Source organism: Panthera leo, chromosome E1 (assembly GCF_018350215.1).
Source record: "Panthera leo isolate Ple1 chromosome E1, P.leo_Ple1_pat1.1, whole genome shotgun sequence".
In the NCBI taxonomy this organism is placed as follows: domain Eukaryota; kingdom Metazoa; phylum Chordata; class Mammalia; order Carnivora; family Felidae; genus Panthera; species Panthera leo.
In genome coordinates this window covers 26,738,335-26,765,104 of record NC_056692.1, presented here as the reverse complement: position 1 = coordinate 26,765,104, position 26,770 = coordinate 26,738,335, and the positions used below count along the sequence as shown (strand labels likewise).

Sequence of the window (26,770 nt, the reverse complement as noted above, 5' to 3'; positions counted from 1 at the left end):
CTAGCCTTTCATACTTCTGTTACAGATTTGATTCTGCCTTAAAGGTTTCATGGGAGAGAGAAAATGCCTCATTCCCTTTTCCATTACCCTGCACAAATACCTAGAGGCAAACAAACCACACTATCCAAAGCTTTTGGTGCAAGCCTCTGAGTGCAAACTTTAATCTCCCAAGTAACAGTGACTTAAGCATAAGATTCCAAAACTCTTTGGAGAAGATTAGTTATAAGGGGAATTCTTTTGTAAGAGTTTGAGTGGGTCTTATTTGTCATATTATTGAAATCATCAGTGGAGCCAGCTATTTGTAATTCATGTCAATTATTTTAATAGTTACTTCAAGATAGTTCATGGCACTATACAAAAAGCAAGATCATGAACATTAAAGCTGACAGAAGGATTGTATGTATGAGGTCCACAAACAATGAGTTCAAATAATCTATTCTCGATTGCTGATCATCTTACAGAGAACAATACAATATTAAAATATATCATCCTCAGTAAATTTAATCTTCACTTAGAAAATCTGATTGTTTACAGGTAAAAAATAGTATTTAGAACTTTCATTTAAAAATATAAACTTTATGCAAATTTAAGAATTTTTAGAATGGGAATTATAAAAGTCAATGCTAAAGAAAATTCTACTTTCAGATAATGTATCTTAAAATATTATGAAAAATATTCTTTATTCTGAAAACAATGTCAGGAAAGAATACCTGAGTTCCTCCAAAATCACTAGTTTTAGTTACCCAATTGACATTTTGGTAACATTAATGAGAAAACATTCACAATTTAACACTGCAACCACCTGTCAAATAATTAGGACAGGATAAATGTTCCATATTCATTAGGTCGAACATTACTTACATATTTTTTAAAACATAAGGTTCTTTCATTTAATCTTTTGATAAATTAGATTACACACTTAAGTCTTACTATAATAGTCTAAAATCATTTGGAAACATTTTCCTTAATGTCTAGTCCTGAAAACCCATTCTAATGTCTTTATCAATTGTCAGTGTAACCAAATAAAATTAGTGTTTTGTGGCCTTCATAGTTTATACAACTTAGTATATCTGAAGGTGGGATGAAGTGGCTCCATCTTTCCATTTGTTTATATGGTCTGAGATCACAGTTCTGCACAGTGGACATGTTTTCTCTCGATTAAACCATAAGGTAATGCATTCTTCACAAAATATATGCTGTAAAGGAATTAAGAATTAGATTTTATACTTAACATTTTAATTTTAAAATCATCACATTGCAAAGAATCATACTTTAGAGCTGAAAGGAATTTTGGAGAGCACTAATCCCTTCATTTTACAAATGAGAAAACAAAGTACGACATTCAAGAACACAAAGCGGTATTAGTGGTAGAGCCACTAGTGTTCTTTTGACTATACTATTCAACTACTTTTAATAAGATATAAGCTATCCCTGGGTAATAACTTTAAGATCAAGTATTATGACCTCCTGTCTTAAAGTGTTTGAGAATAACTGCCATAAAGTATAGGAAAGGGACTTACACGATCCAATAACAAATGCTGGTATTCTTAAAGACTAGTAACCAGTTGTTAAGAGTAGCCTGTTTTCAAGTCATTTTCGTATCCAGTCTGCCATCTGAATTATTTTTCCCCCACATACCCTCCTCTGCATACAAATCATTAGAACATAAGGAACAAGGTTTAGCTAATCTACCAAACCCCTGATTATAGGGAAGAAATTTCTAGTATGTGCCCTGAATGCTACTTTATGCTAAACATTGCAGATTTTTCCTTGTAGCTAACATAAATATGACAGAGAAATGCTGTATTTGGTATGCTTAACAAATCTACTTACCTGACAGATGAGCAGAACTGGTTTTTGAAATTCAGCTTGACATACTGAACAAATATCATCCACATCTGAACACTGTCTCTTGCTGGCAGCCACTCCGTAACTCTGTGAAGATAAAAAGTTCTGTTTATCTACAAATCTTTCTTTCCTGTTCCTCAAATACATAGGTGATGCTGTATTTCTCAAATCTCCCTTGAACTAGGCATTTGAAAACTCTGCCGAAGGATACAAACATTTCAAAACTGAACTACGTATGCAGAACCATGTGTGTCTTGGATTGCATGCACCAAGATGGACTCATTAGATACACAATAGGATCTTGGAAGATGGTTAGATTTATTGGATTCCCACATGATAGTGCTAGAAATTCAACGGACTTAAGAGACTAAGCAATCTGAAATATAATTACTATAAAATCTACATTCATGTATTATGTGGCCCATATTGCCAAATAACCCACATATTACCTATAGCAGTGGTTCAAAAGAGTCCATTCAGAGCTTGGCTGCCTAATGTAAGTCATGTGGAGATAGCTTTAAAAATAGATTTCTGTGCTCCACACTGGAGATTGACTCAATAGGTCCAAACATACTGTTATAATAAGACCCAGGAGTCTAATATTTTAAAGTTCTCTAGGTGAATTGAACGTAAAGAAGTTTTGGGGACCACTGAACATGTCCTGTTACTGAATTTAAAAATAATTTGAATTGTCATCCTTAATTATCACAAGTCAGAGAACACTTAGTACTAGGAAAAAATAAAATTTTACAAAAGAACCAGTATTGCAAAATGTCACAGACAGAGTTGTACTGTCAAAACTAACAGACTAACACAATTTCTTAAATTTTCTTTTCTCCTACTACAGTCCTTAAAAGTTCTTGATCTGTTTAAGATCTTAATAACTTCCTCACCAAATTCAATAGAATGTAGTCATTAACTAGACGTGAGAAGATTTTACAAATGAGATCACCTTTTTGTAGAAATGAGGAAAGGGTGGCTGAAGAGAAGTAAGTACACCCAAGTTCAGTTATGGTAATGAGAGCAAAGCATGACTTGACTCAACAACCTAAAGCTAGGATCTAAACTTCTTTCACTAAATACTGAGAGTTAACAAAATCAAACTAAAATTCAAAGGATAAAAATATTTAAAAGTAAGATTTCTGTTTTGGGTCTGGTGATGTTCAAGATTCCAGAAACAAATCAGGATACTGATGGATGATCCTGGTGCCAATTTACCTTCATTAAAATGTCATTCAGCAGAGTACACTGCAGATACAGAAGCTGACAGCTTTTAAAACAGCACTCCTTGGGCACCTGGGTGGCTCAGTCAGTTGAGTGACTCTTGGTTTCGGCTCATGTCATGATCTCATGGAGGTCGAGCCCCACATGAGGCTCTGTGCTGACAGTGCAGAGCCGGCTTGACATTCTCTCCCTCTTTCTCTGCCCCTCCCCTGCTCGCTCTCTCAAAAATAAATAAGCTTAAAAACAAAACAGCACTCCCGTCTGGGATTTTGCAGACTCCCTTCAGGTGAAGACCTCTCTTAATGGTGATTGCCATTTCTCTGGCAAAGTTAAGGAACATGTGTATTATGTGTATTCCTGAGAGACTCAAGAATAAATCAAAGAGTATCAATGACTATGATTTCTCTTTATGCCTTACAGAGAAAGAATATCAAAGTATTTTAGCACAAGCGTTACTAAATTATAGTAAAATGGTTGGTACTCCTATAATCAATTGAATAAACTCCATCAAAATGGAATTCTCAATTTTATTATATCTTGTCTAAAGAGAGAAGTCTGAATAGGATGCAGCAAAACTTGTTATTAAATTACTAGCTCTAGGGGCACCTCGCTGGCTTAGCTGGTTGAACGTGCAACTCTTGATCTTGTAGTTGTGAGCTCACTTTAAAAATGAAAAACATTACTAGTTCTATCTAGCCAAAGAGTGTCCACATATAAGTACTGAGAACCTTTGAGACTACTAAATAGCAAATGAGCCTCTCTCTGCAATTTGTAACATCAGTGGAATCACGTAATAATCAAGTTTATAGTTGACACTGGAGTCTCAACTTATTGTTAAATAAATGAGAACTTACTTGAGAACTTGTGCATACAGAATTGACTACTGGTGGGGAAATTTTTTCAGTAAGAAAATTTCAAGGGGTATTTTTGGTAATGAGTTTTTCTCAAATTAACAATGAGCACTCTTACAGGAGCTGAATAAGAGCTTAATGGAAGTACACAAACCCACCACTTGTGAATTTTTTAAAAAGGAAGAGGAACAAAAGTTCATGACAAGATTTTTATGGGAATGTATATAAATCCTTACATCAAGTGATTTGAAGGGCAAGAGGCATATTCAAAAATATAGGCACTGCATCAACTATCAGGTAGTTGTCAACATGCAAGTCATAGAGGGGTGTCTGGATGGCTCAGTCACTTAAGCATCCGGCTCTTAATTAGGCTCAGGTCATGATCTCAGGGTTCATGAGATCAAGCCTGGCATCAGGCTCTATGCTGATAGCACAGAACTACTTGGGATGCTCTCTCTGTCCCTTCTGCATATCCACACATGCTGTCTCTCTCTCTCTCTCTCTCTCTCTCTCAAAATAAGCATTAAAAAAAAAAGGAACTGATTATAGCCCCATGTGCCAGAGTACTAAAAAAGCATGTAATTATGAAATCCACACCTTTTTTTTTTTAAAGTAAGCTCTACACCCAACGTGGAGCTTAAACTCAAGAACTAAGATCAAGAGTCACATGCTCTGCAAACTGAGCCCACCAAGTGCCCCATGAAATCCATACTTGTAAAATTTATGAACTAAAACATTTTTATAATGAAGAAAGGTAGGGGCGCCTGGGTGGCTCAGTCAGTTGAGCAGTTAACTTCAGTTCGACTTTGGCTCAGGTCATGATCTCATGGTTTGTGAGTTCGAGGTGCGTATCAGGCTTGCTCTTGTTAGTGCAGAGCCTAGTTCAGATCCTCTGTTCCCCCTCTCTCTCTGCCCCTGCCCCACTTGCACTCTCACTCAAAAATAAATAAACCTTAAAAAAAAAAAAAAAAAGGTAAAAAGTGTTTTTAACTGATAAAAAGTACTTACTGGTCGTGTAAAAAATATTCGCAAAACCCGTCGGAAAGTTCTCAGATGTCCAAAAAAGTCCAAAAGCTGAAAGAGGAAGTAAGAATTCCTGAATTCAAAGAGCCCTATCTGTTAAACCTAGAGGGGCACCAGGGTGGCTTGGTCAGTTAAACGCCTGACTTTAGCTCAGGTCACAATCTGGAGATTAATGGCTTCAAGCTCCCCATCAGACTCTGTGCTGACACCTCAGAGCCTGGAGCCTTCTTCTGATTCTGTGTCTCCCTCCCTCTCTGCCTCTCCCCTCTTCTCATGCGCATGCTCTCTCTCTCAAAAATATACATCAAAAGGCACCTGGGTGGCTCAGTTGGTTGAGTGTCTGACTTTGGCTCAGGTCATGATCTCATGGTTCTTGAGTTAGAGCCCCACGTGGGGCTCTGTGCTGACAGCTTGAGCCTGGAGCCTGCTTTGGATTCTGTGTGTGTGTCTCTCTCTCTGCCCCTCCCCCACTCATGTTCTGTCTCTCAAAAATAAATAAATGTTAAAAAAAAAATTTTTAATCTATACATATACATTAAAAATTTTTTTTTAAAAACCCCAGAGATTAAAGCTCAAATCCCATCATATCAAATACTGGTATTAATGTAATGCTCATTGCGTATTCACTTCATTGTAAATATATTTAAAGTCCAATTATGGAATATTTTACTCCATTTACTGATTTCAGCCAACTTTTTATCTTCCACTCCTCTCCACCCATTTGCCCATCCTCCCATCCCTTTTATAGATTTCAGCCAACTCTTGACCAAAATGAAGTACATGTGAATAGAGTTACAATTTAGTTTAGACAAATATAACTGTCAAAGACCAGGCACTTTTAAAGTAGCTTTTTAAAAGTTTCATATTAATTTGAGGGGAGGAGGATAGTATTTTTGTGTATGACAGATGCTACTGTTGGGGATGAATATGTTCTATTCTACCCATGCTATCTGGAGCTCCACTGTCCCAATTAAATGTAAGAACCACTAGATTAAGATAAAGACATATATTTACATTTTTCCATTTCTAAACAGATACAGAACCTGTCATTACTTCAAACTAGTGATATAAACTATAAGACAGTCAAGGGGAAAAGCAGTAGTATGTAAAATCTGTCATCATCATATGAATCATACAATGACAAGATTTACAACATTACCTACTTTTAGTATGAGGTAGAGTAAAGCCAGCAATATCCCAAGACTCCGTCTAGTCACATTACCAAACTCCCCATAGCTTATAAAGTAACGAAACCAAACTGGTATGGGAACAAAAGTTCGGTAATACTGACATAATTCTTCTAAAAGCATATACCAGTAACCCTAAAAAGAAAGGAAAAAGAAAACAGGGCTATATAAGCTACTTACATAGCACAAATATTTCATATTGGATTGAGATCATCATGAGTACATAGCACAACTCAATTATAAAATTTTTACTGAATATGAGAAAAAACACATGAAAAACTGCCTGTAGTCAGTTATAAATAACTAATTGATAAAGCCCTGGAGGAGAATGGAAGTACAATCTAAATAGTATTTTTCTATATGTGATGTGAGGATTATTCTGAAGCAATGTAATTCTGATTTTACAGAATTTGGAATAGATTATTTAAGTTCAGGTCTTTGAACAAATGGTCTCTAGTCTAAGGTAATACAGATAATTAAAATTAGGTTATTTAGGAAACTGAAAAGTTATAAAAGAGTCATTTCAACAAAGACTAAATAGTATTAATGTGGTTTGCTAATACTGTTCCAATAAAACATGTTGGTTTCTTACCTTGGATTTAAAAGGCATGATGAAAGAAGGCATCAACAAAATAAGGCATTTTAAGCCCATGAAGAGGAATTTCAGAATGAAGTCTGTAATTCCAACAATCCAAAGTACTTCCCAGAAGCTTGAATGGTCCAAAGTAGGATTTAAAAAAATTAAGCTACCAAGAGAAAAACATCAAAACTTACCAAAACAATATACAAAGGTCAAGTTTTGATAGGGGTTTTAAATTTGCTACCAAGTATTTTACTTTGATATGTAAAAAATGTGAGTTTGGCAAGATGTTAGAGTTCATGTAAATAAAATGGAAGATCATTTTGCTTAAAGGGACTTTTCAAATGTTTGAATTTCAAATCTTTCCTCCATAGAATAAAGAAAAAGAACAGTCTTTCTAGCATGTCATGGCTGGAAAGCTACCCTGTAATCTAAAGAATTCACTAAATACTAGACGTCCACCATTCTCTTCTCAACCAATTCCAATCAGGGTTCCATCTCCTTTCCACTGAATTGGTTTTGTCAAGATCACCAATTCCTTCTGTCTTGCTAAACTCAAAGGTCACTTCTCGTTTTCCATCTTCCCTCCCTGAATTATTTTCTTCTTAGACTTCTAACATCACACTTTCCTAGTTATTCTCATTATGTAACTGATGGTTCCTTAAATATCCTTTGCTGCTCCTCCTCTGATTAATGTCCAGTCCTGGGCCCTCTCCTCTGTCTACACTTTCTTTCCCTGATTAGTCTTCATGAATTCCATGGTTTTTAGGTCTATCAACCATCTGCTGGATACCACCAAAATTTAAAGCCCTAACTTTGACAATGAGCTCATGACATATAGCTACAATCACTTTAAGAGTTCTACATGGCCTCTCAAACTTTACATATTCAAAGCAAAACTGATCTTCCCCTCAAAACCAGTTCTCTTTCCAGTCTTTCCTAGCCCATAAATGAACCACCACCCAGCCAGTTGCTAAAACTAAATCCCAGGGGTCATCCTGGATTCTTACCTCCCATCAACACACCCAATCCAATTTGAGTGGTATTGGTTCCCTCTATACACTGTTTCCTAGATTTGTCCCATCTCTCCCAACTCCGCTAAAACCAGGACTTCTAATCATCGGATTAAAGCTAAAAATTAAGAACACTTCCATCTGACCTGGAAACTTAACAACTATCCTTTAGTAAGTCTTCTTGCTTCTAGAAACAAAGATCATGTGTTCTTACCCACCCCCCCCCCCACAAGTAACTAAGAGAAGTGACAGACATGTTAATTAGCTTGATTGTGATAATCATTTCACAATGCATACATATGTCAAAACATCATGTTTACATCCTGAATACATACAATTTTGTCAAAAATAAATAAAAATTTAAAAAGACCACCACCAACACCTAACGGTGTTTAAAACCACTGATTATATAAGTAAAAATTTAAGTATCGAAAACTAAAATAGTACCTGCTATGAGCCAAGGCACTTAGTATACAAATCTGAGTAAGTCATTTAGAGCTATTATCTTGGAAGGAGAGGGACCGGTAAAAATTGAACTCTAACAATAAGTATGTGTAAGTTAAGATATATACAAAGTGCTATGGAATAAATTTTTACATAAAAAATATGATTGTGTATTTGTACCTCAAATTACCTGTAATAAAGTGACTGAGAATGAAAAGTGTAATATAAAAGAACAGAAGATCCTGCTAAGAATACCAGTAACCAAGCACACTGAATCTTGGAGCACCTTTCCTGAAAAATAAACAATTTTATAATTTGTTATTATGAATTATGCCAGAGTTATAAATATCATTTAACTATTTTACTTTAAGGACTAATTTGTGAACTTAGAACATTTTAGTAGATTAATCTTAATAAAAATATAGTTAAATTGTACATCATTGCACTCTATGAATCTTTAGTGAACAGAACAGAATATTTAAATAAATTTTTAAATTACAGTTTTCTTCACTATATAAAAACAATACTCACATTACCCAGGTTTCAAAGAAGCCAAGTCTACAAAATGACATAAAAGAACCATCCAAGTACAAACTTTACCTCTACTGCTCCCTATTTTTGCCTCCCTGACAAAACCGAACTTTAAAAAATACTAGGTTGTCAGGACTTAGAAAAATAACTAAAAATTTTCAATTCAGTAATATTTTAACAAGGTAATTTGTTATTAATCTTACTTTTAAAATTGTCTTAATTACTAGTTTAATTTAAACCCTGAATTAAATTTTTATGGTTTGGTAGATTCTAACTACAAATATCCAGGTCAGAATGCTGATCCTTTACACAGATACAGCCCTTTAAAGTTGCTTGAAGGTGAAATTTTATAAACTAATCCCATTTTTTTCCGGTAACGTATATGACTAATAATTTATAATTTATATTATGGAAAAACTTCTTGGGCATAATTTTCTTTAAAAAAGGGAGCCCTAATAGTTCGATACCCATTCAATGTACATTTTATTGAACTATTTTAGATCTTCTAGGGCAACAGGTGAAGTTTTTAATGATGGTAAAATTTACTCAAAATATGAAGGCACTTAACAAATCAGATCAAATAGTGCATTCTAAACCTTTTAATCTTATCTAGTTTTTCTATCAGGGATTCAACATACAAAGAAAATAAGGTGAAACAATTTATCAGGACAGATCATTTAGATAACAAAATTTAATATATCATGGATGCTATAACATGTTTGTCAAGAAAATGATCTTAATTCCTATTTCTCTCAAAAGTGAGTATATAATTAATTGTACAGAGAGAAACATTTAATGTTTTTTTTAAGTTACTTGTTATACTTACTCTTAGAAAAACCTGATTTACAATGCTTTTGTTTGCATACATAAAAGTTGTAAGCAGCCCAATTCCAAGAGAAATTCCTGTTAGGAAATAAGTTCCAGTTAATTGAAAGAAAAAAAAATCCAAGAGTTAACACAATAACATGAATTTACAGGAAACATACAATTTTCAAAGCTAACAAAATACAGAGGTTCAAGGAGATTACCAATAAGGAAATAAAATTTACTGAATTTAGCAATGAAACAATGCAATGTTTTATTATACCCTACCTGTTATATGCTGCATAACAAGTTTGACACCCAGAATCAAAATATATGGAAGACTTTTGTGCAACCACTTGAAGAGATATCGGAATTCTGAGAAAGAGCTACTACCATGATCTCCAGACTCTGTGGCAGTATCATCAGACTGCCTTGCTTCATTGTGGGAGTGACTCCGTAAGCGACTATGTATACATCCGTGAGTACAGCTGTGGACACTTGACCTTATATTTCTGGAGCTTGGATTTTCAGCACATTCTTTAGGTATGGAGTTTATCTGGATATGAACATCTCCAGAATGAAGACAAGAACCTTCTCCTGTCAATCGTGTATGAACACACTGGGAAGCTGAGGCATCCTCACTGCCTGCAGCTCCTGGAGGGCTGTGCAGTTGGCTACAGTTGGCTTGCATGACCCTTGAATACTTTTTCTGTGATCCAGATTTCTTTGCTTCAGGGCTCGGTCTCCTAAAAATAAAAAATCAGAAAATATTCTAAGTGAACAATTAAATACAGGCAATATATTGTTCAGTAGGAATCCTTTATTCACTACAGGACAGGCCAACAGTCCCAGTAGATGAATTATCTTCAGGTTATCTATCACTTTTAACTAGACATCTCTCTTCCCTTAATGTCAAGGCTCTGCTGCAGTACTCAAACTATTTTTTAGGGAACATCTGCTACAAAAAAAATTGAGCTTCAGATGCCCCGGAAACAGCAAAATAGTCAAAGTATGGGTGCCCAGCAGATGTTAATAATGTACTAATACTCATTCATACTTGGATACTTCAGGACATTTACTCTGCCCAACTGAAGCAGTTTCATCTCCGGTGGAGATTCTACATTTCCTAAGAGTAAACAGTATTTTTTAATGCTTTGAAAGGCTAAGGAGAAAAAAAAACATTAAATCTTAATGCCTTTTAAAGTATCATCATGGATGGGGCGCCTGGGTGGCTCAGTCAGTTGAGCGTTGGACTTCAGCTCGGGTCATGATCTCATGGGTTCATGAGTTCAAGCCCTGTGTTGGGTTCTGTGCTGACAGCTCGGAGCCTGGAGCCTTTTTCGGATTTTGTGTCTTCCTCTCTCTGCCCCTCCGCTGCTCGTATGCTCTCTCCTGCTCTCTCTCGCTTTCAAAAATAAACATTAAAAAAAATTTTTTTAAGTATCATCATGGAGAACTAATAATAAACATTTCACTTAAGTGACCTACAGATTTGCGTTTATGCTGAAATAGCTTTCCCAAGGCTGAAAAGATTTCTAATGATTAATACCAAAAGTATTACCTTCCCCCAGAAAAGAATGCTACCCAAACACCTTTAAATTTGGGACACTTGGGGAGTCGCTATGTAATTGCCAGGTAGGTAACTCTTTAGTCTGTGTAAAGATCATTATATAGTCTGCCCATTAAAAATGCCACCATTGGGGCGCCTGGGTGGCTCAGTCGGTTGAGCGTCCAACTTCGGCTCAGGTCATGATTTCATGGCTTGTGAGTTCGAGCCCCGCGTCGGGCTCTGTGCTGACAGCTCGGAGCCTGGAGCCTACTACGGATTCTGTGTCTGTCTCTCTCTCTGCCCCTCCCCCACTCACGCTCTCTCTCAAAAATAAACATTCAAAAAAATTTTTTTTAATTAAAATAAAATAAAAATAAAAATGCCACCATCATTGGGGGTTGGGAGGTGGGAAAGAAAAAGGACACTGGCAGGAAAGGATCCCTAAATTACCAGTGTGGCAGTCTTCGAAGATGCCAGAGTCGTAATGACAGCAGACGACACGCTGAGCCTTATCCCTGACTGCCGTTTTTATAGGAGGAAGCTAGGATTAATGTCAGGATATGTTCTGCCATTCTATTTCTTTCTGAAGTCTAACCTTTTTTTTTTTTTTTTTTTCCAATTACTGTATGGTGGTGTGGTTTTTAAATGATTTTCACTAAAGCCTCTCACCGATGCTCTGAAGCCACAGGTGCTATTTATTCCCTCAAACCTCTGAAGACTGACGTTGGACGGGACAATTTCTGTATCTTTTCCCATAAATAAAAACGTAGAACCTTCCCACTTTCCTCCAAGCACAAGCAAGAAGGGCACGAAAAAGTAAGAAAAATAAACGCACAAAACTCTTCCGGAATCCCCAGGACAGAGTTTTCCACCCACGTTCGAGCTTCGAGTACCTCACTTACTCTCCCAGAGCCCATTCGCCTTGGCCCCTCGCTTCCTCGGCCCGCTTCCCCCAGGCCTTACCTCTCATGACGAAGAGTGAACGGTACTCCCGGCAGCGACTGTGAGGACAGCGGGAGACCCCTCCTCGAGGCCTTCGGTCAAGGCCATCACCTTCAAACCCCACCACCGGCAAACCCAACCGAGCTCGCTGGTGGCGGCGGCGCGCGCGCTCCCCGGACGTCCTCACGCGCGCGTGCCCGCTCCCCGCGCAACGCGTCCTAGGACTGGCTGCGCCAGCGACGCCGCCTGTGGGTGGTGGCTGTGGAGAGGAGTGGGTGCTGCCTGGGGACTTCCTGCAGGCGTCTGCATTAAACAATAAGCGGCCGTCACCTATGTGCGTGTTTCTGTGTAATCCGCCACATGCCTCAGAGATCTGGACGTTTTGAGATTAAACATATTTTGGCTTCGGGAACCTGCTCTCGGAGGAGAGGCCTGACGGTGGTGGTTGCCCTAGGCCGGCCCCAGCTCGTCCCGTGGGGTCCTGGGCGCCTCCCCTCTGGAGGCAGGCCACCCCCCTGGTCCGCTTCGCGCTCGTCTCCTGGGACCTGAGTTGGAGGAGCCACGTCTGCAAGGGGCTCGGGCGTCTCTAGAATAGCGGGGCGGAGCGAGAGCTTTCGGGTTTGGCGAGCTTAAGCCCTAACAGAGTTGTGGCTGGGCGGTGAAGTTTTAAGTGAACTGGGTTTTCGTTACTATCCTAAAGTTGCACTGTGTGAACTAGGCTCTGCCAAAATCCGAGCAGAGAAGCAAAGAAGTCGGAAAGAGATTTGGCGGTGGAAGTGGGAGATTTAAAAACGGTCTTGTATGAGGTATAATAGGAACTCTGCTATTTTCGCTATAAGTTCTAAAATGAAAAGTTTTTTTAAGAAAAAGCTTAAACAAAACAAAAGAAACGGAAAAGCCCACCTCTTGAGCCCTGGCCAAAATGATATTAAATGTATTCCGTGAATCTCCCCCATCTCCTCACAGCGATCAAAAGCCTTTACATTCTGAACCGAAAGCGTTTTACCTTTAATTTATAGAAATTGACGTCAAGTAAATAATAGTCTTTCTCCAGTCTCGAAATTAAATATTCCATACCATGTGCACTGAACTTACTTGGCAAGGGCTTTTCTTTCCTCACTACAAGAGACAATAAATGTGCACATATATATGTTATGAGTTGACCATCTAGTGGAAAAAGTGGTACTTTGTCTTTTTATTGGTCACTACCTGGTTTAAAATCATTCACAACTTTGCCCAAGTTAGTTTAGTGGTTTGTACTTTCTGAGGCTCCTTAATCATGAGCTTCTTTGCACTTTATTTTTTCCTGTATCAGAATACAACTGAGTCCAGTGTTTAACCTCAATTATGCACTTTGAGGCTGTAACATAAATCAGATTAGTTCTATCACCAAACTATTTGCCTTGGTTAGAGAGGCACTCTGTACTCCCCCTTCCCCCCCCCCCCCCCTCCCCTGCCATTGGCGTTAGATCTGCTTCTTACTGTTGATTAAGATACTGGTGTGTGTGTGTGTGTGTGTGTGTGTGTTTTAAACAAAAGTCTTCCTGACAAATTAGGTTTCTGGGTCAGTAAGGCTGTCTTAGCCCATTTGAGCTGCAAAGCTATAAACAACAAATTTATTTCTCACAGTTCAGGAGCCTACGAAGTCCAGCAAGGTTCTGGCAGATTTGGTGTCTGGTAAGTACTTGTTTCCTTCAGTATCTGTTTCCTAGTCTTTTTGCTGTGTCCTCATATGGTGGAAGGGTGGAAGGAGCTCTTTGGAATCTCATTCGTAAGAGCTCTGCCCTCATGACATAATCACCTACCTTCACCTCCTAATACCATCACATTGGGTGTTAGGATTTCAATGTATGAATTTTGCAAAGGACACAAATACTAAGACTGTAGCAAAGGCTGAGGGCCAGGTTCTGGACTGCAGTGAATTTTTCAAGGAGACTTATCTGTGTATATATTCTCTCATTCCAGCAACAATACAACATGGATATTTTTACTTTAAACTTTAAATGTATGATAATTTAGGGAAAGAGAAAGAGAGTCAGTCTTACTTAATCCAGCTATAGCTACAATGTGGCATCAATCTGTTTTAGTACATTGATAGTTTTAGTACATTAGGTACATTTTAAATTTAGTACATTTATACACCCCACTGTTAAATTCTCATTTTAACATATTCATAACACATTACAGATGTATTAGTACAGATTGAAAGTTTAGTATACTTGGAACTACATTCTACTCAAACAACTTCACTGAAAAGTAACGTTTGAAGAAGAGTACTGAATTGATGACAATATTTGACAATGAAAGACTTATCTCATAAATTTTCTTTCCACTAGCATCTAGAATGTTGGAAATGAATTAATTAAACAGCATTTAATGAGTACTTACTAAATGTCAATAATTGTTCTAAATGTTGGAGAGATAGATATTTTAAAAGGTATAGTCCCTCTCCCACAGTGAAGTAAGTAGGTAAACAAGACTCTAAACAAATAATTATAGTGTACTGGAATAAACACTATAATTGAAGGTTGTAGGAGATGCAGTGGAAGCAAGAAATGGAGCATTTAACTTTGTCAGGCAGGACCTGCTTCATTAAATTTGTGGTGTTTGAGATGAATCTTGAAGAATGTGTTGAAATTTGGTAAGATACAAGCAGTAACAGGACATTCCAGATAGAAACAACATTAGGTGGAAAGGCATGTTATTGAAACACTATGGCCCTTTGAAGGACTTAGTTTTTTGTTTCTGAAAGAGTAGGGTGCATATGAGGGAATAGTAAGAGTAAGTAACATTTTAATAGTAAGAGTAAGTAAGATTTTGTGGATCTCGTTTAGGAATTCATTCCATAGTTTATTCTAATGGCAAAAGGAAAACTATTGAGTTTTAAGCAGCAGAGGTTTTTTATGTTTTTTGTTTGTTTTTTTGTTTTTATTTGTGTTTAGAGAGAGAGACAGAGCATGAGTCTGGAAGGGTCAGAGACAGAGGGAGACACAGAATCTGAAGCAAGCTCCAGGCTTCGAGCTGCCAGCACAGAGCCCGACATGGGGCTCGAACCCACAGACCTCAAGATCATGACCCGAGCCGAAGACAGACACTTAACCGACTGAGCCACCCAGGCACCCTGAAATAGTAGAGTTTTGTGACAAGATTTGCATTTTCTGAAAAATTCACATGCTGATCATTTATAGCAATACAAGCTCAGGAGATTATTCCGAATAGTTGGAAGTAGGAGATGAGAAGCTCTTAAACTCCTCAGTAAAATGGGATTCATGAGATTGGAGGGGTTAAAAGAAGATAGAATCATAGAATCAATAGGATTAAGTGTAAATTGTTGCAGTTATGCCCTCCTTCTCAAGCCAATTGTTCATGCCCACCTATTCCATACTCTTGGGTAGTCCCCTCCCAGACTGACTAACTCATGTGACTTGCTGTGGCCATTGGGATAATAGCAGTTGTAATTTAGCAGGGACTTGAAGGATGTTTGCACATTTGGGACTTGCCGTTTTATTGTTGACGACCCTTCTGCCACCATGTAATCAAATCAGTTTCGCTTCCTAGAAGATGAAGGACCACTTGGAGAGAGGCCCCAAGTGTCCCACCTATCTCAACCTTCCCATTTGAGGCCCCAAACATATGTGTGAGGCCATCCTAGACTGTCCAGCCCCAACTAAGATGGTTCAGACCAGAAGAATCAGCTAGTCAACCCACAGAATCACAGGACATAATAAATATTTACTTTTAGCCCTCAGATTTGGAGCAGTTTGTTTCATAACAAAAGTTAACTGATACCCTAAACGACCACGTAGATGTGGATTGGATAAGAAGTCATCTAAGATGAATCTCTCCTTTGTAGCTTGAGTGGGTGGATAAATCAATATTGGAAAGCTATGAATATTAGAACAAGTAAATTGGTGGTATTACCAAAGGTAATGAGAAATATGTATTTTTAAAGACAAGTTTTGGGAGGGATAACAATAAATTCAGTTGTGGAAATAGAATCTTAGGAGTTCTTGGAATATACAGGTGAAGATATCCATTGACTGTGATATAAAGATCTGGAGATCATAACTTTGGAGTAAAAGCTGTGGCTTTGAATGACATTGACCAATTCTCATTTATTAGTTTTGGGAGCTTTCTTTGTAGATTCCTTAATATTCTGTACTTAGACATTGTTGTCTATTACCAGATACAGCTTCTAACTTTCTAATCTGTATGCTTTTTATTTCTTTTTTTTTTTTTTTTAATTTTTTTTTTTTAACATTTATTTATTTTTGAGACAGAGAGAGACAGAGCATGAACAGGGGAGGGGCAGAGAGAGAGGGAGACACAGAATCTGAAACAGGCTCCAGGCTCTGAGCTGTCAGCACAGAGCCCGATGCGGGGCTCGAATTCACGGACCGTGAGATCATGACCTGAGCCGAAGTCGGGCGCCTAACCGACCAAGCCACCCAGGCGCCCCTGCTTTTTATTTCTTATTGTATTGGTTTGAACTGCCATTACATGTTGAATAGGAATGGTGAGAGTAGATGTCCTAGTCCTGTTCCTGATTTTAGGGAGAAAACAGGAAAAATAGTCTTTTACTATTAAGTGTTACCTATAGTTTTTTTTTTTTTTTTTTTGTAGTTAGGGAAGTTCCCTTCTTTTCTTAGATTACTAAGTTTTTATCATGAATAGATGTTGAATTCTGCCAAATGCTTTTCCTGCCTTTATTGAGAAATCAGTTTTTCTTCTTTAGTCTGTTAATATGATGAATTATGTCAGTTAATTTTTAAATGTTGACTCAGCCTTGCATTTCCAGAATAAAACACATTAGGTTGTAGTATATTATCTTTTTCACATGTTGCATTTTTTTTAAACTAATATTTTGTGGTGGATTTTTGCATCTATGTTTATGGGAGGTATTGCCTTTCTTATAATGTGTTTATCTGGCTTTGGTAACAGGGATGTGTTTCTGAATTGGAAATGTTTCCCCTTTTCCTGTTTTCAGAAAAGGTTGTATAGATTTAGTATTATTTCTTACACTATGATTTGGTAGATTGATGGTGAAGCCACTTGGCATATAATTTTCTTTATAGAGAAGTTTTAAATTACAGATTTAATTGCTTTAATATTTACAGGATTATTCAGGTTATGTATTTCTTCCTAAGTGAGCTTTGGCAATTTGTGCCTATGGATGAATTGTGTAATATTCTCTTAAATATCTGTAGTGTCTGTGATGATGTTACCCTTTCATTCCTAATTTTGGTAATTTGTGTCTTGTTTTTTGGGGTTTTTTTTTTTTTTTTTTTTGGTCAGTATAGCTAGAAGTTTCTAGATTTTGTTAGTATTTTCAATAAAATTTGTTTTATTTTGGTATTACTTCTTTTTCTCTGTTGTTTTCCTATTTTGAACTTTACTGATTTCTGCTCTTTATTATTTCTCATCTGTTTTGTATTTACTCTTTATATGGTTTCTAAAGGTAGAAGTTTGTTTGTTTGTTTTTAAGTAGGCTTTCTGCCCAATGTGGGGCTTGAATTCATGACCCTGAGATTAAGAGCCTCATGTTCTATTGACTTAGCCAGTTAGGCACCCCTCTAAAGGTAAAAGTTTAGATCATTGATTTGGGATCTCAAATTGGTTTCCATACAACACCCAGTGCTCATCCCAAAAGGTGCCCTCCTCAGTACCTATCACCCACCCTCCCCTCCCTCCCACCCCCCATCAACCCTCAGTTTGTTCTCAGTTTTTAAGAGTCTCTTATGCTTTGGCTCTCTCCCACTCTAACCTCTTTTTTTTTTTTTTTTCCTTCCCCTCCTCCATGGGTTTCTGTTAAGTTTCTCAGGATCCACATAAGAGTGAAAACATATGGTATCTGTCTTTCTCTGTATGGCTTATTTCACTTAGCATCACACTCTCCAGTTCCATCCACGTTGCTACAAAGGGCCATATTTCATTCTTTCTCATTGCCATGTAGTACTCCATTGTGTATATAAACCACAATTTCTTTATCCATTCATCAGTTGATGGACATTTAGGCTCTTTCCATAATTTGGCTATTGTTGAGAGTGCTGCTATAAACATTGGGGTACAAGTGCCCCTATGCATCAGTACTCCTGTATCCCTTGGGTAAATTCCTTGCAGTGCTATTGCTGGGTCATAGGGTAGGTCTATTTTTAATTTTCTGAGGAACCTCCACACTGCTTTCCAGAGTGGCTGCACCAATTTGCATTCCCACCAACAGTGCAAGAGGGTTCCCGTTTCTCCACATCCTCACCAGCATCTATAGTCTCCTGATTTGTTCATTTTGGCCACTCTGACTGGCGTGAGGTGATATCTGAGTGTGGTTTTGATTTGTGTTTCCCTGATGAGGAGCGACGTTGAGCATCTTTTCATGTGCTTGTTGGCCGGGATCTTATTTTTTGACATGAGCATGTAATTTTATGCATTTCCTTCTAAGCACTGCTTTGGCTGAAGCTCATAAATTTTGATATGTTGTATTTTTATCTGAATTCAGTTCAAAATATTTTCTAATTTCCCTGTGTTGTCGTCTTTGACCCATGGGTTACTAGAAGTGTGTTAATTTTCAAATATTTGTGACTTTTCTAGATATCTTTCTGTTATTTGTTTCTCATTTAATTCTGATATATTCAGTGAATGTACTTTCTATGATTTCAATTCTTTAAATTTTGTATTATGACCTAGAATATGATATGTCTTTTAAAAAATATTTTATTTTTAAGTAATCTCTACACCCAACATGGGGCTGGAACCCCAAGATCAAGAGTCACATGCTGTGCCAATCAAGTCAGCGAGGCACCCCTAGAATATCATATGTCTTGGTAAATGCTCCAGGTACACTTGAAAAGAATATATCTTCTGCTCTTGTTAAGGTAGAGTGTTCTACAAATGTTTTAGGTCAAGGTGGTTGATGGTGTTGTTCAGGTCTTCTCAATCTTTGCTGACTTTCTGTCTACTTATTCTGTCCATTGCTGAGAGAAGTCTCCGGCACCTGGGTGGCTCAGTTAAGCATCTGACTTGGGCTCAGGTCATGATCTCACAGTCCATGAGTTCAAGTCCCACGTTGGGTGAGCTCTAGTCCCACTTCAGGTGAGCTCATGCCCTGCTTCAGATGAGCATGGGCCCCACTTTGGGTGAGCATGGGTCCTTCTTTGGGTGAGCATGAACCCCGCTTCATATAAACATGAGCCCCGCTTCAGGTGAGCCCCACTTCTCTCTCTCTCTCTCTCTCTCTCCCCCTCCCCCTCTCTCTCCCTCTTTCTCTCTGCTTACTTGCATCCCCTATGTCTCTCTCTCAAAAAAAAAGAAAGAAACATTGAAGTCTCCAAGTATAATAATAAATTTGTCTGTTTATCTTTCCAACTCTTTAGTTTTTGCTTCATGTATTTTGAAGATATATATTTTTATAATTTTTGTAACGTTTATTTATTTTTGAGACAGAGACAGAGCATGAATAGGGGAGGCTCAGAGCGAGAGGGAGACACAGAATCCGAAGCAGGATCCAGGCTCTGAGCTATCAGCACAGAGCCTGACACGGGGCTCAAACTCACAGACTGTGAGATCATGACTTGAGCCGAAGTCGGATGCTTAACCGACTGAGCCACCCAGGTGCCCCTGAAGATGTATTTTTAGGTCCATACACAATTACAATTTTTTTTCACACTTACAATTCTTATGTCCTCTTGGCAAATTGATCCTTTTAACATTGTTTAACATTGTATAATATCCCTCTTTATCCATGGTGATACGTAGCAGCTCCACTTCTTTTGACTAGTGTTTTTCCCATCCTTTTACTCCTAATCTATCAATAGGTTGCTTATTTTATTTTAGTTGAATCTTAAAAAAAAAAAAAAAACCTCATTCTGACAACTTTTTCTTTTAATTGGTATGTTTCGACTATTTACATTTAGTGTAATAATTGATGCTGTTGGACTTAGGTTACCCTTTTATTAATTGTTTTCTGTTTGTGTCTTCTTTTTAATTTTTCTCTTTCACCTTTTCTGCCTTCTTTTAGATTGTGTGGATACTTTTAGTATTCCATTATAATTTGTCTATTAGTTTTTTGGTTATTTAAAAAAATTTTTTTAATGTTTATTTATTTTTGAGAGAGAGAGAGAGAGAGAGTGTGTGAGCAGGGGAGGGGCAGAGAGAGAGGGAGACACAGAATCTGAAGCAGGCTCCAGGCTCTGAGCTCTCAGCACAGAGCCCAACATGGGGCTCAAACTCATGAGCTACAACATCATGACCTGAGCTGAAATCAGCCACCCAACCAACTGAGCCACCCAGGTGCCCCTGGTTATCTGTTTAGAAACACTTTTTCATTTTCTAATTTTTAGTTGTGGTAAAATACACATAACATAAAGTTTACTATTTTTAACTATTTAACTATTAACTATTTTTAGGTGTATAGTTCAGTATTGTTAAGTATATTCACACTGTTGTGCAACCATTCCTCAGAACTTATGCATCTTGTGAAACTGAAACCCATTAAGTAATAACTCCCCATTTTCCTTCTTCCCAAGCTCTGGCAAACACCATTCTATGTTCTGTTCCTATGAATTTGACTCCTCTAGATACATCATACAAATGGATTTATACAGTATTTGTCTTTGTGACTGGCTTATTTCACTTGGCATAATATCCTCATAGTTCCTTTATGTTGTAGCAGGTATTAGAATTTACTTCCTTTTTAAGGCTGAATAATAATCCACTTTGTGTACTACATTTTGTTTATTCATTCATCTGCTGATGGACACTTGGTTCCTTCCACCTTTAGGCTATTTTGAATAATCTGCCATAAATATGGGTATACAACTATCTCTTTGAGATTCAGCTTTCAGTTATTTTGGATATACCCCAGAAGTGGAATTATTATATCAATTTTTAATTTTTTGAGGAACTGCCATACTGTTTTCCTTAGTAACTACACTATTTTACATTATCTCCAACAGTATACCAGAATTTTAATTTCTCTACATCTTCACCACACCTGTTATTTTTTCCCTTCATTTCTTCCCTCCTTCCTTTTTAAAATAGTAGCCATTTTGTTAGATGTGAGGTGATATCTCATTGTTGTTTTCTTTTATACAGCTTTATTGAAATATAGTTGACATGTAATCATTATGGTTTGATTTGCATTTCCATAACGATTAATGATGTTGAGCATCTTTTCATATGCTTATGTTAGCCATTTGTATATGTTTTTGGAGATAATTGTTTTTAATGGTTCTTTTAATGATTATACTATACATCCCTAACCTTTCACAGTTTACTTCAAGTAAAATGTCAGAATCTTATATCCGTATAGGTGCCTTTGTTTTCCTCCCTTCTGATTATCATGTTGATTGCATTTCTGTCATTTGAAAACTACATCAAATGATGTTATAATTTTTGCTTATAATAGTCATACAAATTTTAGAGAAATTTAGTGAAAAAATAGTCTTTTATATTTATCTACCTATTTAGATTTATCTTGCTTTTCTTTCATTCCTAAAGTTCTAAGTTTTCTTCTTAAGGGAATCTTAGGGAATCAAAAGGGTATCATTTCCCTTTATCTTGAAGAACTTCTATTTCTATTAGTGCAGGGCTCCTGGAAATGTATTCTCTTAGTTTTCCTCATTCTTATAATGTCGTTACTTTCATTAATGAAAGATACTTTGGTTGGTAACTAATTTTGGTTAGATAGTTTCAGCATTTTACAGATACCTCATTGTTTTTACTCTCCAAGGTTTCTAATGAGAAACCCATAGTCATTCAAATCTTTGTTCCTTTGTATGTTATGTCTTATTTTCCTCTAGCTGGTCTCAAGATTTTTTTCTTTATCTTGAGTTTCTAGCAATTTTTGTTGTTGTTTAATTGAGGTATAATTGACATACGACATTATTGTTAGTTTCAGGTGTACAACGCAATGACTCAGTATTTGTATATCCAGCAATTTTATAATGATGTCTTTGGGAGTGGTTTTTTGTGAGTTTATCCTGTTTGAGATTCACTCAGATTCAAGAATCTCAGTGGATCTGTAAATTTACATCTTTTACCAAATTTTGTGGAGTTTTTGGTAATTATGTCTTCAACAACATTTTTTTTGTGTGCTCCAATCTCTCCTACAGTAGGTTGACTAATGGCTACCAAAGGACATCAAGACTTAATCCTAGAACTTAAAATATTACTTTATTTGGAAAGTGGGTCTTTGCTAATGTAATTAAGTTAGGGATTTTTGAGATAAGGCAGTTACGTTGGATTTTTTAAGTGGGCCCTAAATGCCATCACAAGTGTCCTTATAAGAGAGAAGCAAAGGAGGTAACACAAAAAGGAGAGGGCAGTGTGAAGATGGAGTAGAGGGAGAAATGACCACAAAAGCTAAGGAATGCTGATAGCTACCAGAAGCTAGAAGTGGGCAAAGAATGGATTCTCTCCTAGAGCCTCCAGAGGAATTGCAGCCCTTCTGACACCTTAATTTCAGACTTCTGGCTTCCAGAACAGTGAGAAAATGGTTTCTGTTGTTTCAAGGCACATAGTTTGTGGTAATTTGATATAGCATCAACGGGAAAGTAATATACCTCCAATGTACCTTTACATAGAAACTAATGCCCCTTTCTGGAACTCCAGTGAATGAATGTTAGACAGTGTGATATTGTCCCACAGGACCCAGAGGCTGTCTTCATTTTCTTTTCAATCCTTCTTCCCCCCTCTATTCTTCAGACTAGATAGTTTCTGTTGGTCTATCTTCAAGTTCCTCTATCACCTTTATCCTATTATTGATCTTATCCAGTGAAGTTTTTTATTTTGATATATTTCTCAGTTTTATAATTTCTATTGGTTTCTTTTCCATAATTTCTTTTTCTCTGCTGAGAACTTCTGTCTTTCCATTTTTAAGCATGTTCACTTCTATCTTACAGAGCATAATGATAATAACAATGTGATATAATAACAAATATATATTTGGTTTCTGCCCCTGGTTCCTGATAGAGCTTCTAAAACCATTTTAATTTCCTGACCGATGGGAATGATAGGAATATCTTACACAGAGGTTTAAACCCTTTGGAATTTCCTGGGTGGTAGGAGCATCCTTTGTTCTAATGAGGTGACTCTTGGTTAGCTCCTGGATAGTTTCAGGATTGGGGCTGGTCATCAGGAATACCAAGCCATGATTAGTTTAGTCCTTTCAGTCCTACCCTCCATCCTCAGGAAAGGGAAGAGAAGATGGAGACTGAGGTAACATTGAATCATACCTACATGATGGAGCCTCCATAAAAATCCCTAAACTACAAGGAGAGCTTCCGGGTTGCTGTACACATCCACTTGCCAGGGAGGTGGTGTATCCCAATCCCATGGGAGCAGATGCTCCTACACATGGGACCTTTTTAGATTTCACCCTGTTTACCTCCTCATCTGGCTGCTTGTATTCATTATAACATCCTTTATAAAAAACTGGTAGACATAAGTAAATCTGTCCTTGAGTTTTGTAAGCCATTCAAGCAAATTCCTAATTCTGAGGGGATGATTATAGGCCCCCTTAACTTTGTAGCCAAGTCAGACAAAAATCTGGGCCCCTTGGGGACTCACTCATTACTTGTGACTGGCATCTGAATTGAGGGTAGTCTTATGGGACTGAGTCCTTAAGTCTGTGGAGTCTGACATTAAGTTATAGGATACCCAGTAGTTATCCAGAGTTGGAAAATTAGGTGATGTGCTTAAAAAAAAAAATCTTCATACACTTGGTGTCAGAAGTGTTCTGTGGGCAGAGAAACAGTTTTTCCTTTAGTTGGTGTTAGAGAAATGAGATTTGCTAAAATGGCCCTTGGCTCAAGGAAACATGTGGTGTATGAAGAGAAAGGATGAAAGGATGGGGATGAGGAACCTCTGATCCCAGGATGGCTACCTAATTACCCATGGTATGAAACTGCAGCTGCACTGCAATCAGTTACTAAAGGTAAAAATTACCATTGGAATTTAGAAATGATGGTAGACCCAACCCCTGTAGAGTTGGCTTACTGTGGATATGTAAGGAAATGCAAAATAATAAGAAACATATTAACTGTACAATCCCTTGGTTATTGTTATCTGCAATATCTAAAGTGAAAGAAAGTGTGGTTAGGCTTTGATGCTAGACCAAGCTCAGATTTTGATTGGTGTGAGCTTCGTCCACTAGCCTCAGAGCTGCCCACAAAGGGAAAAAATATGCCAGAACAAAAGAAATTGCCTCTAATACCTCTGGTTGCCAACAAGGTAGTCAACATGGGGGGAAGGCAAAACCAAGAAACTACTGAGAACAGTGGGTATAGTGTAGGACTTGTCTCATTTTGTAGGTCAGTATCATCAGCTTTCTGAAGAACCTTTACTCAAATGGATTGTAAGAGTAACTAAATTAGGAGAAGTATCTTTGGTTTTAAATACTGCTGAGTGGAAGAGTTTGTTTGGGCTGGTACAGGACCCAAAGCTCACTGTTAAACAATCACAGATGGCTATACATGATTCAGACACACAGGTGGTTATTCCCAAGGGAACATTCATCCTGGTGGACTGGTTAAAAGCCACTGTGAAGTGTGCTTGTCTGAGAAAGCGGGGGACTGTCTAACTCCTCCTATAATTGCCAAGTGGAACCAATCCCAAATGAAGCAGCTGATGTGCTTTGTATGCAAGCCATGTGGGACTGGATCTATGATGACTGGTATATTCACTTGATGAATATGCTCATTACTCAAGTTATGGTAGATGCTGTGATTAGGGAGGCCTCTGTTGTAGGGGCACTCCATGTAACTTTACTGTTGCAAAAATCAAACAACATGATGAAAAGTCCTATCAGATTTGCTGTATGAGCTTCCCAGTGTAAGTTTTACTGAAAACAAGATCTTTAAAGTAATTAACAAGAAAAGCAGGGAAAGACAGAGGGGAGAGTCAGGGGACTTGTCTCAGCAGAGTGGAAGTTTATGGATGGTTATTGAGAAAAGGGAGGAGTGTGGTGGACACTGATGATGTTGAAACAAAGGTGTTGATACAGCACTATCAAAGTTGGGTGGACCAGTGGGATTCCCTATTAGTCCCTCAATGTTGAAAGGCCCCAAACAAGTCTGCTTCATTTACCTCAGTTTGGAGGAACTTAAAAAGCTAGAAGGTATAGATTACAATGAAAAACCCTACCCAGAATTGCTTGGGGTGATGGTTAGCTGTATTAATCAGGGTGAAGATTTAACTCTAGGGGCCCAAATCCTCTGGCCCGACCCCTGAGGCCATATGAACTTGTGTGGGTAACGTGATCAGGGAATAGAGAAATTTCTGGTACTCCTTTGCAACAGAGCTCCATGCACTGTGCTATGGAAACATGTTTATGAAGCCCTAACTTGGACTACAGTCAGATTGAGAAAATACATAAGAGTTGATGGGATTATAAAAATTAGAATGTTGAAGCAGGCTTTATGTAAAGAAATTGTGTCTCCTCTATCTGAATGTTTTATAGGAATGAATATTAGGTATGACTGGGGAACACCTTCCATAGTTCATGTTATAAAACCAGAACGTGTTAATGAAATCTGAATGGAAGCTACAGCTAAGAATGTAAAGGCTGATGGGATTAAGGTGAAAGTTTGGAGGAGAATTGATGTTTCAACAGGCCTTATGTGAAGTGATTGTGCCTCTACCTGATTGCATTATGGGGATGAATATCATATCTGATTGGGGAATATTTCAGCTACCTATTATTATAAAATAGAAGGCATATAAATCTGCCCTTCAAGCAATATTAATTGGACATGCTAAATGAAAATTAATGTTTGCATGAATCCAAACAATATAAAGTAGAAGCTGGAGTGCTGATATGGACAAATTCTTTGTGCAGTAACTGTATGTGGAGCATTCAGTGGGGCTTATCACAAAAGCCTAGGAGCATCTCTTAGCACTGACTATTGGGACTTTGGTCTGATGAATTTCCATTTGAAGGGCAATTAGTAGGTTACTATCAGACATTAATTAAAATGGCCATTGTGGGGTGTCTGGGTGGCTCAGTTGCTTGAGCATCCAGCTCTTGATTTTGGCTCAGGTCATGGTCTCACAGTCGTGGGATCGAGCCCCATATCAGGCTCTATGTTGCGTGTGGAGCCTGCTTGAGATCCTTTTTCTCTATCCCTCTGCCCCCCCACCCCACTTCATGCATGTACGTGTGCTCTCTCACTCTCTCAAGAGAAAAAAACCAAAACACTGCCCTTGTGACTAAAGACATAAAATAATCTTGAAACCTAAAATGCCTTTGATGTCTTGGTTGATGTTGGAAAAACACTATACTGGGGAAGGCAGTGCCCAGAACAGTTCCATAATAAACTGGAAATGGTTTATTCAGGGTCATGCTACCTGTGGAATGCAAGGATGATGTATTCACAAGTAGGGGGCCTCTTTTCCCCTAGGCCTGACTTTGAAACTGTGTGAAGAGCTGCCAGATTCTGTCATCACTTGGATTGTGCCCAATAAACATCTCTCAGCTGACCAACAAATATCTCCTTGGTTCATGGATGGTAGTTGTAAAGTAAATGGACAACATTCTGTTTGGAAAACCACCACTCTGATCTGGAAGATAAAAATCAGCTAGGTGGGCTGATTTGTATACTGTTTTCTTAGCAGTGGTGGAAGAATTAAACAATGAATGATAACAATCTCTGTATTTCATTTTTTACCAACTCATGGATGATGGCCAATTAAAACCTGATACTCTGGATCCTATTAAAATCCTCTGAAGAATATTGATTTTTATTGTTGTCTTCAGCAGTCAGTTATCTTGGTTGGATTGA

The 26,770-nt window shown here is 37.7% G+C and overlaps 2 protein-coding genes and 1 long non-coding RNA gene across 4 annotated transcripts in view; 2 read left to right on the top strand and 1 right to left on the bottom strand.

Moving 5' to 3' along the window:
* RPS6KB1 (ribosomal protein S6 kinase B1) overlaps positions 1-12,007 on the top strand; it is a 56,012-nt gene extending 44,005 nt beyond the window's left edge. Inside the window, exon 15 of the mRNA XM_042917497.1 lies at positions 11,716-12,007. Within this exon, the coding sequence (XP_042773431.1) occupies positions 11,716-11,734 (19 nt within the window). The 3' untranslated portion in view covers positions 11,735-12,007. The remainder of the gene's footprint in view (positions 1-11,715) is intronic.
* RNFT1 (ring finger protein, transmembrane 1) lies at positions 299-12,189 on the bottom strand. 2 transcript variants are annotated; one of them, XM_042917507.1, is made up of 9 exons: positions 12,018-12,189; positions 9,794-10,251; positions 9,528-9,604; positions 8,361-8,461; positions 6,726-6,879; positions 6,110-6,268; positions 4,932-4,997; positions 1,834-1,935; positions 299-1,196 (listed from the first exon to the last, which is right to left on the bottom strand). In XM_042917507.1, the coding sequence occupies exons 2-9, from the start codon at positions 10,194-10,196 to the stop codon at positions 1,062-1,064; spliced, it is 1,197 nt and encodes a 398-aa protein (XP_042773441.1). In that variant the 5' UTR covers positions 10,197-10,251; positions 12,018-12,189; the 3' UTR covers positions 299-1,061. The 2 variants fall into 2 exon arrangements, with proteins under 2 accessions (XP_042773441.1, XP_042773442.1); XM_042917508.1 differs by lacking the exon at positions 12,018-12,189 and adding an exon at positions 10,701-10,785.
* A 140-nt stretch (positions 12,190-12,329) lies between these two features.
* On the top strand, positions 12,330-26,543 carry LOC122207379. Its single transcript, XR_006196803.1, has 3 exons — positions 12,330-12,802; positions 13,626-13,673; positions 26,390-26,543. It is a non-coding gene; the product is annotated as an uncharacterized LOC122207379 (long non-coding RNA).
* Positions 26,544-26,770: the final 227 nt, after the last annotated feature.